The sequence below is a fragment of the Mesoplodon mirus genome (assembly GCF_964341445.2).
Source record: "Mesoplodon mirus genome assembly, chromosome: 18".
Lineage (NCBI taxonomy): Eukaryota > Metazoa > Chordata > Mammalia > Artiodactyla > Ziphiidae > Mesoplodon > Mesoplodon mirus.
Window position 1 is genome coordinate 349,266 of NC_138994.1, and position 12,270 is coordinate 361,535.

At 35.6% G+C, this 12,270-nt stretch overlaps 1 protein-coding gene across 4 annotated transcripts in view; it reads left to right on the plus strand.

The window, feature by feature from the left end:
* The window catches only part of SPAG9 (sperm associated antigen 9), a 134,686-nt gene that overhangs the window by 91,623 nt on the left and 30,793 nt on the right, over window positions 1–12,270 (plus strand). For all 4 annotated transcript variants that reach the window (XM_082604422.1, XM_082604421.1, XM_082604423.1 and 1 more), the window contains 4 exons: window positions 1,631–1,752; window positions 8,152–8,209; window positions 9,943–10,095; window positions 10,564–10,615. In XM_082604422.1, the coding sequence (XP_082460548.1) occupies window positions 1,631–1,752; window positions 8,152–8,209; window positions 9,943–10,095; window positions 10,564–10,615 (385 nt within the window). The remainder of the gene's footprint in view (window positions 1–1,630; window positions 1,753–8,151; window positions 8,210–9,942; window positions 10,096–10,563; window positions 10,616–12,270) is intronic.

Sequence of the window (12,270 nt, forward strand, 5' to 3'; positions counted from 1 at the left end):
ATTTTATGATAGAGGCTTTCTTTGATCGTCTGGTTCTCTGTGGCTGTTTTGCTCATACTTAAGTAAATGACATTGATTCTCCAGTTTTCTGCCTATAACATTTAACCTTGGCTTCCATTGTTCAGGGAGCAATGCCAGGAGAAGGGAGGTCTCACTGTCCTGGAGGGTTGGATTTAGGTCTCATATAGCTTCTTGTGCTGCCTTTCATCACATCCCTCTATCTTATGTTCCCTCTTGCATGCTTCTCTCTGCAGATTGCTTGGTTCCTTCAATTCCTGAGCCTTTCAGGGGTTCTGGCAGCATGCTGACTTCCTTCCTAAACACTAATGGCTTAAGTTAAAGCTTTGTCTGGTCTGTTAAATCAATTTCTACTGTTTGCCCATCTGTTTTCCATCTTATATAATTTTGTTCACATTTCATCTGCTGTAGTTTCTTTTTCTGTTCCCTATGTCCTTGTGGGTGTATACTTTTTAAATTCCTTTACTGTCATTTTAGTTGAGTTTCTGAATTATTGGGTGATAAATGACTATGTCCATCGTATTTAACTGGAAATCCTGTGCAGACTTTTTTCTATTAATGTAACACTAATGCACAAACATGTACATTTCCCCATTCTCCTCCATACCCCTGCAAAAGGGGCTTATATTATACATACTGTATTACAACTTGCTTTATAAAAAGCACCTTTATATAATGGGTTTCTTTCATTTCTAAAGCTGTATTTTAATGTTTTTAAAGTTAAAAGTTGAAACTTTTAGGTATATCCATAACTTATTTCATCTGTGCCCTGTTAATGATCGCTTGGGTTGTTCCAACTTTTTGCTGCTCTGACCATCCTTTTACATACATAATTGCCTTCTTGTGACAGGGGCTTTGTAGGATTTTTTATTTTATTTTTTTATTTGTGGCCACGCTGCACAGCTTGAGGGATCTTAGTTCCCCAACCAGGGACTGAACCCCAGCCACTGCAGTGAAAGCACCAAGTCCTAACCACTGGACTGCCAGGGAATTCCCTGTAGGAATTTTTTTAACATCAAGTTCTTGGGTCAGTGGGTATTTACATTTAAAATTTTGATATTGCCAAGTTGCCCTTAAAAGAAAAATAAAATGGCCATGCTAATTTATACCCAGACAACATGGACCATGGTAGTTAAGATCATGGATTCTGAAGCCTGGCTGCCTGGGTTTGAGTTCTGCCTCTTTGACTCATTTGCTGGATGATCTTGGCAAATTCCATAACCTCTTTAGTTTCCTATTCTGTAAAGTTGGGATAATAGCAGCAGATCTTTTGTAGAGTAGGTGTGAAGATTTTAATAAGGTAGTCTGTGAAAGGACTTAGACCAGTGCCTGAACAATGCAGAGTAGTGCTCTCTTTTAGCTGCCATTTATTGTTTGTGTTTGCTAGGATCTCATCGCAAAAACATTCTGTATATTCGTCAACAGTTCTCTCTGTGGAGTTTAATGGGAATCTCTTATGAAACCCTTGAGAAATACTTTTAAATTATATTTTATATTAAATGTAAATTACAGGTAAAAAATTCCTATGTAACTTAGCCTTTTGTATGCATTTTGCACTGTTGAAAACATCTTTGACATATTTGTTGATTTGGTTTTGTTTTTTTCTGCCTAGCACTCCCACCAAAGGCATAGAGAACAAAGCTTTTGATCGCAATACAGAGTCTCTCTTTGAAGAACTGTCTTCAGCTGGTTCAGGTCTAATTGGAGATGTGGATGAAGGAGCAGATTTACTAGGTATGATAGTTTATCTGAAGTAGTATCACACTGTATTAAAAATAGATTTTTAAAATGATTTAATTGAAAATTTCTTTAAAATGTCTCTAACTGTCCAGTGGGGCAGAGTTATTGCACTTTTACATAATTAATAAGAATGTATTCTTTGAGATAATGAAAGTTGTAAATGAGAATATCTTCACTTATGGATGTGCCTAGAATTGAATTGCATTTTAGTTTGTATTTTGAATTCATGTCACACAATTTATTGAACTCCTGCTATATTCTGAGAACAGTATTACATAGAAGAAGCACAGTGATATATATATATATATGGGGTATATGTATAGATGTATAGATTTATGGATTGATGGATAGTTAATTCCTGTCTTAAATAGCATTCATTAAATCCTCTGGACCTTAATTAAGTAAGAAATTATAACACTTGATTTTTCTGAGATTTCACAGAGTATTCTGTTTTAGCTCTTTGGGAAATGTAATCATTTTAGAGTTTGTATTGTTGAAGAATATCTGGTTTGAAAAGGATAATGCATTTGACTCTTCTACTATTTATCTGGTGGCCTTTGCCAAATAGCTTAACCTCTCTGGGCATTAGTTTCTTTGTGTATAAAAAGAAAGCGTTGGGCAAGGGTTCAAGGGTCGGACAAGCTGCGGCTCATGGGCCAAATCCAGCTCACCTCCTGTGTGTACGAATAGAGTTCACACAGCCACACTCATTTTTCACGGATCGTTTATAGTTTCTTTTACCCCACAACAGCAGAGTTAAGTTGTCTGTAACAGATTATGTGGTTTACAAAGCCTAACATATTTACCATCTGGCCCTCTACAGAAAAGGTTCGCTCTGCTCTAGGTGATCTCTAAAGTTCCTTCCAACAATAATTACATGAATGGGACTTCCCTGGATGTCCAGTGCTTAAGACTCTGTGCTTCCACTGCAGGGGCACAGGTTCAGTCCCTAGTCGGGGAACTAAGATCCCTCAAGCCATGAGGCGTGGCCAAAAAAAAAAACCTTACATGACATGTCAATTAACTTTGGTGTGCCTTTCTTATAACTTAAGACCTTACAGAAATTGAAAATGTTATAGTATTAAAAAAAATCTATGCCTTTGGGATGGATTCTGGTCTCCAAACATGTTTTGTATCCCTTAGTGTAAATTCAGTACAGATTACACTGTTCTCAAAAGGTGCTGTTTGTCAGTTCTTGTGAACCTAGAGAGGTGTTACTTGCATTCATTTATGTTAAATTTATTGGTTACTAGTTATGTCCTCGACAGGTATTTTTTGAAGGAAATACAAGTTCTGTCTAAACAGAGCTCACAGTCTTATGTAAAGTAAGAGAGATTGAAAGTACATAAATAAAACTGAGTTAGACATAGACTCCCACCATTAAAGTCTTAGTAAAACGTTGGATGTAATTGAATGAGCTTGCATTTCTCAAGAAAGGCTAAAAGATTAATTCTTAAGGAGCACTCCATTTTTACATTTAAATTTATACTCTTTGTTAAGATTAAGTTATGCATGAAAAGTTCCTTTTAAGATTTGATTGGGGGCTTCCCTGGTGGCGCAGTGGTTGAGAGTCCGCCTGCCGATGCAGGGGACACGGGTTCGTGCCCCGGTCTGGGAAGATCCCACATGCCGCGGAGCGGCTGGGCCCATGAGCCATGGTCGCTGAGCCTGCGCTCCGCAACGGGAGAGGCCACAACAGTGAGAGGCCCGCGAACTGCAAAAAAAAAAAGATTTGATTGGTTTAAGAAACTGATTCCCTGGCAAAAATTGAGGGGCAGATGCAAAAAAATGTTAGAAAGAAGAATTTTTTAATGTTTAAGCTTATATTCAAATTTATATACAGTGAAGTTCAATTTTTTGTTTTAACAAATGCATAGAGTTGTATAACCACCACCAGAATCAATATACATCATCTAAAAAAATTGCTTCTTGCTTCCCCTTTGTATTTTAACCAGAATGAAGTACTTTTTAAATGTTCTTTGTACACTCTGCTTCCTTATAATCCAGTATTGAATAATATCATTATTGAGGTTATTGGCCCCAAACTTTCTTCCCTGTAGAGTTAAGAAGCCACATAGTACTTAGAAATAATTGTGGTCTTTTAAATCAAGTATTTTCCGAAAGCTTCCATTCTTTAAGTCAGAAAATGAAGCATAATAAATAGGTTAAAAGCAAAATTCTGATTTCCTTTCAACTTTGAAAAAAGAAATAGACTGTAAACTACTGTCTTTTCCCTTTTGCAGATATTGATATATTTATCTTTAGAATGTTCCACATTAGAAGTTTTAATATATCACCTTAAGTGTAGTGACTTAAGCCTACATGAATACTTTTGGTCAAAGATGTTAAATGACATCTCCAAGGCACATAGTTTTTCCTTGGCTTCTCTTCTGGTCAGTTCAGCGATAGTAATTACAGTGTAATACTCACTAAATGGAACATAGTTAAACTAGTAAAATTGTTTCTCACAAAGTTCCTTAAATGAACTTTGGTTGATAAATAAGTACATAGTCCATTTCTATAACTCATTATTCTTTTTTCTAATTGCTGTGTTGTTGTAAAACTCTTCCCTTGTTTTTGAAATCATTATGCATGTAGTCAGTATTTAGATTACTTTTTTCAGATTTTAATAATTTAAAAGAGATAATCCCCCACAGTTTGTCCTTTATCTTGATTGATGTCTCATCTCTTGACTTTATTTCCAATGATCCTGTTCTCTATTCACTTTAGTCACTTACCCTCCATGGCCACGTTCTAGAACTTGGAAATCATACATTCATACATCCTACTCTTGAGATTTTCTTTCTCTTGATTAAATTTTATTTTTTCAACTTCACTATTTTTACTAACTTCTTCCTGTTATCATTTAAACATGTTCACGTCTTTTCCATTTTAAAATAAAGCTACTGCCCTCCTCTGACTCCCTATCTTTAGTACCTTTCCACCCTATCACTTACTCTTCTCCCATTTCCAGGCGTGCTTTTTTGCAGAAATATCGGTGAGGTAGGCATCTGTTATGTGCCTGGCACTATTCTAGATGCTTGTGATACACCAGTGAACAAAACAGACTTCTTGAAAGGGTGGCTACTTTTAACTGGGAGGATTTCCCCAGTTCCACTTGCACCTCATCTGACTACAATCTGGCATTCTGCCCCACACTAACCTTCCCTGAAACAACTTCTTGTTTGCTGTATCCAGCTGTTCCTTCTAAGTTATTTCACATGACTTCTCAAATAGCATTTGTCTTTAAAACGGTCTTTGCTGGGTTTCTGTGGTATCAGACTTGCCTGCATTCTTTCCTGCCTCTGACTATTTCTTTTCAGTCTTCTTTGCAGGTTCCTCTTTCTCCGCCCATTTTTCCGATGTTCCTAGCCCAGTCTTGCTTCCATGTTTGGGAGGTCTTATTTGCTCTTGTTTCTTGGCTTTCATGGCTAATTGCTCCCAAGTCTTTCTCTCCATCCAAGATTTTTTTCTACAGCCCCAGACTATTACTTCCAAACAGCCCATTAGACATCTTTAAGATGATTTGTAGAACTTTATAGTTGATATGCCTTAAGATGATTTGTAGAACTTTATAGTTGATATGCCTAAAGCTCAGTTCATCAACATCTTTCTTTATTGTCCTGTCCCCAAAGGCTGTTCTTATACCAGCATATACTAACTCAGTGAATAACCTCACCATCAACTCAGTTCTCCATCCTAAATCTCTCACACTTCCCTCAAAACCAGTCATGAAGGATTGTTTGCTTCCTTTCTTAAAAAAGAAAATCTATGTATCTGTCTGTATATCTCCTTCTTGCCTCTGATTAAATGGAATATCCTCCTCTAGGAGTTCTGCCTTGATCCCCTAGTTAAAGCTCCGTTGTCTGGAAACATATTCCCATAGCACTGCAGTTTATTATGCAACTCTTCATAATACTTTATTGTAGTTTTTTAGTGTGCCTGTCCCCCTGGCTAGACGATAAGCTCAATGTGGCAAAGACAACTATATCTTTTGCTCACTGTTGAGTCTTATGGCACATAGCACAGCAGCTAAGTGAATGGATTGTTAAATAGTTTTAACAGTTTTGTTTCACCTCTAAACCTATGCTTCTTTACCTTTTGGAATTAAAACTCCTTTACAGGAGAATTTGTAAGAGAGTAGTGTACTTCTGGAAAAATGCACATACAGAAATAGATAAAATTGTGCATACTTTCTCAGGGAAGTGACAGATAATCCAGAGCCCATCTATGGACTGAGCTTGAGAATCAGTGCTAAAATCCAAATGAGATGTCTGTTTTTAAAACCGTCAGGCATTTTTTTTGCTTGTTTTAATAGGTAAGGTTTCCAAATATGTCAGACCTAAGTTTATGCTTAGTTGAAGTCATGAATAGAAATGGGGCCACTTCAAGTTATGTTTTTCTTATAGTTATTAGTTTTTATTGATACGTTTCAAAATAAAAATTTTGGACGATCCTATTGGTTATATATTAAATTTATACACTAGATTTTAGGAGAACTCCTCATTGGGAAGATGTAAACTCTAGAAACTACATTATAGGATATGATTTCCATAGAGTACATATTTCAAAAATTTTACCTATTTATAATATTTATACTTTATTGTGTTTGGTTTCTCTACATCTTTTCAATTTTATTGGCTCCTCTCTCTCATTTTGAAATAAGTGAGTGTAGATCTTGCTTTCTGAAAACAATCTAATTGAGATTCTCATTCGTTTTTTCTCTTGGGCTGCTTACCCAGGGGAATATTCTGGTGTGTATGCTTTTAAATACTTTAATATTACTGCTTTTTAAGCTAGGTGGTCTTGGCTGCTGTTCTCATTTAATGCTTTCTCTTTTTTTTTCTGCTCAACTATTTTTCCCCCTGCATATATTTTCAGCTTTTATGCTTATCTCCCTATGTGCTTGAGAGTTTAGCAAACACAGCCATTATATAAACTTTTTTCACCCAACCTTAACCATATTTCTTTTGACTCTATAGCTTTATTGAAAAGTTAACATTAGTGTTTAAAGCAAATATTTCAACATATCTTGTCAAAATTCATTTTTAAATTGGAATTTGGAAACTTTTAGTTTGTCTTTATTTTCAGCTTTTGGAAATATGTAGATGATTAAATAAGCTACTGTTTCTGATATTTATTCTTCATGGCAGAAGTACCTTCTTCTTTAAGAATATTTGAGGTAATTATAATACAGACAAAATATGAGTCCATATGTGAGCATTGAACTTTTAGCATTCCTAGATTAGCTGCGTTTTAAATTATCTTTAAGTTATTTGAAATATTACCTCTTTTTTAATATAAAGGGACATGTTAACTCTTTTAACGTACATTGTTTTCATTAGAGATATTTACTTCCTTTTTTAGGTGGGTTATGAATATTACTTCCACTGTATGTGATTTACCAATATTAGTGGGGTGATGGGTTTTTTGTGGTGCTTGCTTTGCTCTGTTGTAACTTTCTGAGGTATATTCCCTAGTTGTTTGATTTCTTCAGTTTCTTGTGAGCAGCAAACTAAATAGCTTTCTTCTCCCTAAAGATCACTACATTGGATCTTGCTTGAATGCCCTACTGCCTACCTTAAAATACTCATTAAATTATTAAGCATGATTGTATAAATTGACCACTAAGCATTATCATTTCAGAGGTGGCACTTTGAAGAAATCTTTATGTTATTGATCTGGAATTTTCACTCTAATTATATTCAATTTTATTTTGCAAAAGAATTGGTAACATATCAGAACATCCTTATGAATGAAGGAAATCACCTTGATTTATGTCTTTTGCACATCATTATGCATTAAATCATGACATTGTGATTTCAGATGTTTTTCATATCATGTCTAAAACTACAGATTAATTATCTGTTTTCATTCTGTTTCTTACATAAAACATTTCTTGTTCTTTGTTTTTGCTTTACATGGAATGCATGGGCTTTAAGACCATAATTTCTTTGGTAAGGTTTCATCTGCATTGGGGTCTTTCTTGTTTCTTCCTGTTCTCTATTAATAAGACCTAATTTTTAGGCAAAAGCCTGCAATAACAGGTGTGATTTAGAAATGATTTCTGATCCATATTAATGCTACTCTTTTTTCCCCCTAAATACTGCTACTTTTTAGAATATTTGGCAGAAAAGTCTTCATTCTTTTGAAATATTATCTATGAGAAGCAAAATACAGACTAAGAAAATCTTTAGCTTTGTTTTGTGGTAGATAATTATTTATAATTTTATAATCCATACAAGTAGATACATAAAATGAAATTATAGACAAAATGAGATTACTAAAGGACAGATAAAATTTATAAAATAAAATTTGTGACTATAGCTTATTATAAGTTTATATAATTTTAATAAATTTATTTTCAAAGCTTTTATCTTTTTTCTTTGATAGGAATGGGTCGTGAAGTTGAGAATCTTATATTGGAAAATACACAACTGTTGGAAACCAAGTAAGTATATGCAAAATTTTAACAGGGAACAAAAGATACTGAATTTTCTCCTCATCCAATTCAATGGCACATCTTTAATTTAACATAGCACGAATGCAGTCTCACTACCCCATGTCCTTCCCCTTCTCTGTGTGTGGGCTTATGAATACACACGTACACAAGCAAATAGTTAATGGGACCTAATTTCACTGATGGTATGTTTCATTACTCTGTTCTTTTCAGAAACAGATTTTGATCTCCTTTCTACCCTGCAAGTATCCATGCCTTTCTCTTAATCTTCTGGATGTGTCCTATGTGGTTTTTGCTCCCTCCCCTGGGATATCTATTTTCTTCTCTCTCCTCTTGGGGCTTCTTTTATTTCTGCATAAATGTTTTTATCTATATGCGGCCCACCTCTTCAGAACTCTCCTCCATAGTAGCAATTTGTGCAGTCTTACTTAGGCCCTCAAACACATTGGAGTTTTGTTTAGTGCAGTGGGTCCTGAGTTACACGGAAAAGCAGATCAGGCCCCTTTGTTAATTTGCTGTGTCAGAGTAACTTTGGAACATCTGTGTATATCCAAAAACAGAATGTAGCTCTAATGAGGTCCTGTGTCCACGATACCCAAAAGGAGCTAGATCTTAGATTTTTTTTTTCATTTTTTTCAAGGTTAGACTTTCTTATTAATTATTAAAGGTAAATTCAAGGATTAATTTTACTTTGTTGATTAGATAATATCTTTTCAGAACTTATTAAGGACGGTACCCTTATGGATGCTCTTTGTTTTTTTGTTTGTTTTTGTTTGTTTGTTTAATTAACCACTTTATTTTATTCATTTTCGGCTGCGTTGGGTCTTTGTTGCTGTGTGCGAGTTTTCTCTAGTTGCAGCGAGCGGGGGCTGCTCTTCGTTGTGGTGCGCAGGCTTCTCACTGGGGTGGCTTCTCTGGTTGCAGAGCATGGGCTCTAGGTGCACAGGCTTCAGTAGTTGCAGCACGTGGGCCCTAGAGCGTGCCAGCTTCAGTAGTTGCAGTGCATGGGCTCAGAAGTTGCGGCATGCAGGCTCTGGGGCATACAGACTTCAGTAGTTGTGGCGCACGGGCTTAGTTGCTCCACGGCATGTGGGATCTTCCCATACCAGGGATCGAACCCATGTCCCCTGCATTGGTAGGTGGATTCTTAACCACTGCACCACCAGGGAAGTCCTGGATGCTATTTGTGAAAAGTTTAATTTTATTTAATTCTGACTTTTTAATAATTTAGTGGTCTGCCTTGCCTTATCCATTTATTCTTCTTTTTTTTTTAAAAAAATATTTATTTATTTATTTATTTATTTATTTATTTATTTATTTATTTATTTATTTGGCTGCTCTGGGTCTTAGTTGGGGCACGCGTGATCTTCATTGCAGCATGCAGGATCTTTAGTTGCAGCATGTGAACTCTTAGCTGCAGCATGTGGGATCTAGTTCTCTGACCAGGGACCTAACCCGGGCCCCCTGCATTGGGAGCATGGAGTCTTAGCCACTGGACCACCAGGGAAGTTCCTCCGTTTATTCTTTGTTTAATAAGAAAACAGACCATTGCTTTGTGGGTTTTTTTTTTAAACCTTTATCTACAGACAACATCAGGTAGAATACCTTTGAAGGTTTCAGTCATTATTTAGCTTTATGATTGTAGTTACTTTAGTCTACAAGAGAAATAAGCTGTGAGATAGAATATTTACTTGTAATGGTGCTCTTGAAATTGTGTTTCTTAGAAATGCGTTGAATGTAGTGAAGAATGATTTGATCGCAAAAGTGGATGAACTTACCTGTGAGAAAGACGTGCTGCAAGGGGAGTTGGAGGCTGTGAAACAAGCCAAGCTGAAGCTAGAGGAGAAGAACAAAGAATTGGAGGAAGAGCTTAGGAAGTAAGTTTTCACTATGTTGTTCTAAACCAAACAAGCTTTGCCAGTGTGCCACCAAGGTTATAGGTGTAACCCCGAGACTGCTACCTTTAGCGTGCTCATCACGAAGGCCCCAGAGCTGCCTGGGATAGGGTTAAGTGCTTGGATGATTGCCTCTGCTCTGAACAGACCCTTCCATTTATTGAATATTATAATTTTTTGTGCAAGTCACGATGTGAAAGAAGTTAGAAGAACTGTTCAAATATTGCTAATCAGGAAACTGTAAACATTCATTATTTTCCTTTTCTTTAATGCCTGGTTTTCTGAGAATAGTGCTATGATAATGTTCCCCTAAATGAAAGCAGCTAAATACCCTGTTTGGAAAAAGAAAAATAATCATTTAGTGGTAGTTAAAATTTTTGACCTGTTCTTTATTCTTTAAAAAGGTGAAGCCAACTCAAATAACATGTCTTGTTTTTTACCCCCCACTAGAGCGCGTGCAGAAGCTGAAGATGCAAGGCAAAAAGCAAAAGATGATGATGATGTAGGTTTATAATTTTGGACTTGTTTTCTTAACTTACCATATTTTGGTATTTTGGGGAAATCTTGTTAATTAAGCTTTGGGTATAGCATTATAAAGATGAAAAGAAAAAGTTAAAATCGTGTTTATGATCATGAATAGGATAGATCATGCTCCCACATAGTATCCAGATGCTAAGCTTTCTAGCTACACACCAGTGTGCTCATTTTTCCTCCGTGGCTTTGTGCTCTGACTTGTGTTTGCATATTCAAGCTCAAGGACCAGGTGGGATATTTTGGAGTTTTTTGTTTTTGTTTTGTTTCAAATTTTAACTTAGAAATATATGAAAGCTTTAAGAATAAAAATAGTTTAATGGTATTAAACATAAAAAGATGAAGTCTAGAAACTTTCATACTAGGCAGTTAGCCCATATTGTTGTCAACATATAAATACAAAAGAATAAATATGAACTTCTTGCCAATGTTACTAGCATGCTAGTTATTCTGTCAGTAGCTAGGTTATCATTCCTATCACAGGTGTTTGCTGGTCACGTATCAAACTTGAGATATATGGATGTCCTGATCAGAATGATTATTTTGTGCCCCTTCAATCTCTTATTTGTGTTTTTATATAATATTTGATACATTTAAAAATATATGTAACATGTAAGTTATGAATAATAACTTATCATTAACATTATAATAAATTAACATTATGAACCTACCATTTAACCTAAGAACTAGAACATTATCAAACATTGAAGATACCCTATGCTCTTCCCTCTAGAGGAAACTACTATGCTGTATTTATCATTTTCTTAACTTGAAAAAAAAATAATTTTATCATACCACACATGTATCCTTACAAGGTATGGTTAATTTTCACTGTTTTTGTGTTTTATATGTATTTAGCCTTGGAAACTTGCTTCTTTTTCTCAGTATTATGTTTTTTATATTTACCCTAGTTGTAGTATAGTGGTATAGTTCATTCATGTTCACTGCTTTATAATATCCCATTATGAATATACTACAATTTCTGTATCTGTTTTCCTGTAAATGAATATTTAGTTTATTTTCAGCTTTTTACTACCACCAACAATGCTGTTATGAACATTATAGTGAGAGTCTTCTGGTTTTTCAGGGTATATACCTAGTAGTGGGATTGCTGTGTTGCAAACTCAAAATCCTTTGATCATTTGTTGTTTGACTTTTTTTTAAAGGAGAGGTTAAGTTCTGCAGCAGGAGGACAAAGAAGGAGACTGCTGAGGGATAAGCTAAGCTCAGCCTCTTTCTTACTGTCCCATGCCTTTCAGCTTTGATTAAAAATGTGCATACTGCACTCAGCAAAACAAAAGCCCTACAGTTAACCCAGCCTTCCTCTCCAGAAGAGCCTTTAGAAATCAGCAGTAGAAGGAAGTTGACTTGAGCATGCCCCTTTGGGGTCCTACCATGCTCACATTCCTTATTCTCCCTAATAATAATTCTGGTTAATACAGTTGTCTCCATCTCGTTATATTTCTTTTGGTGTTTTAGTGACTCCTAGCATTGGGTACCTTGGTAGCTAGCCAACAAGTTTTTATGCTTTTCGCTGGCTTTGAGTGTGTATGTAGATTGGTAGTTTGAGATAAATGAACCCCTTTAGGAACTTACTTGTAACTATTTTCTGAATAACTAGCATTT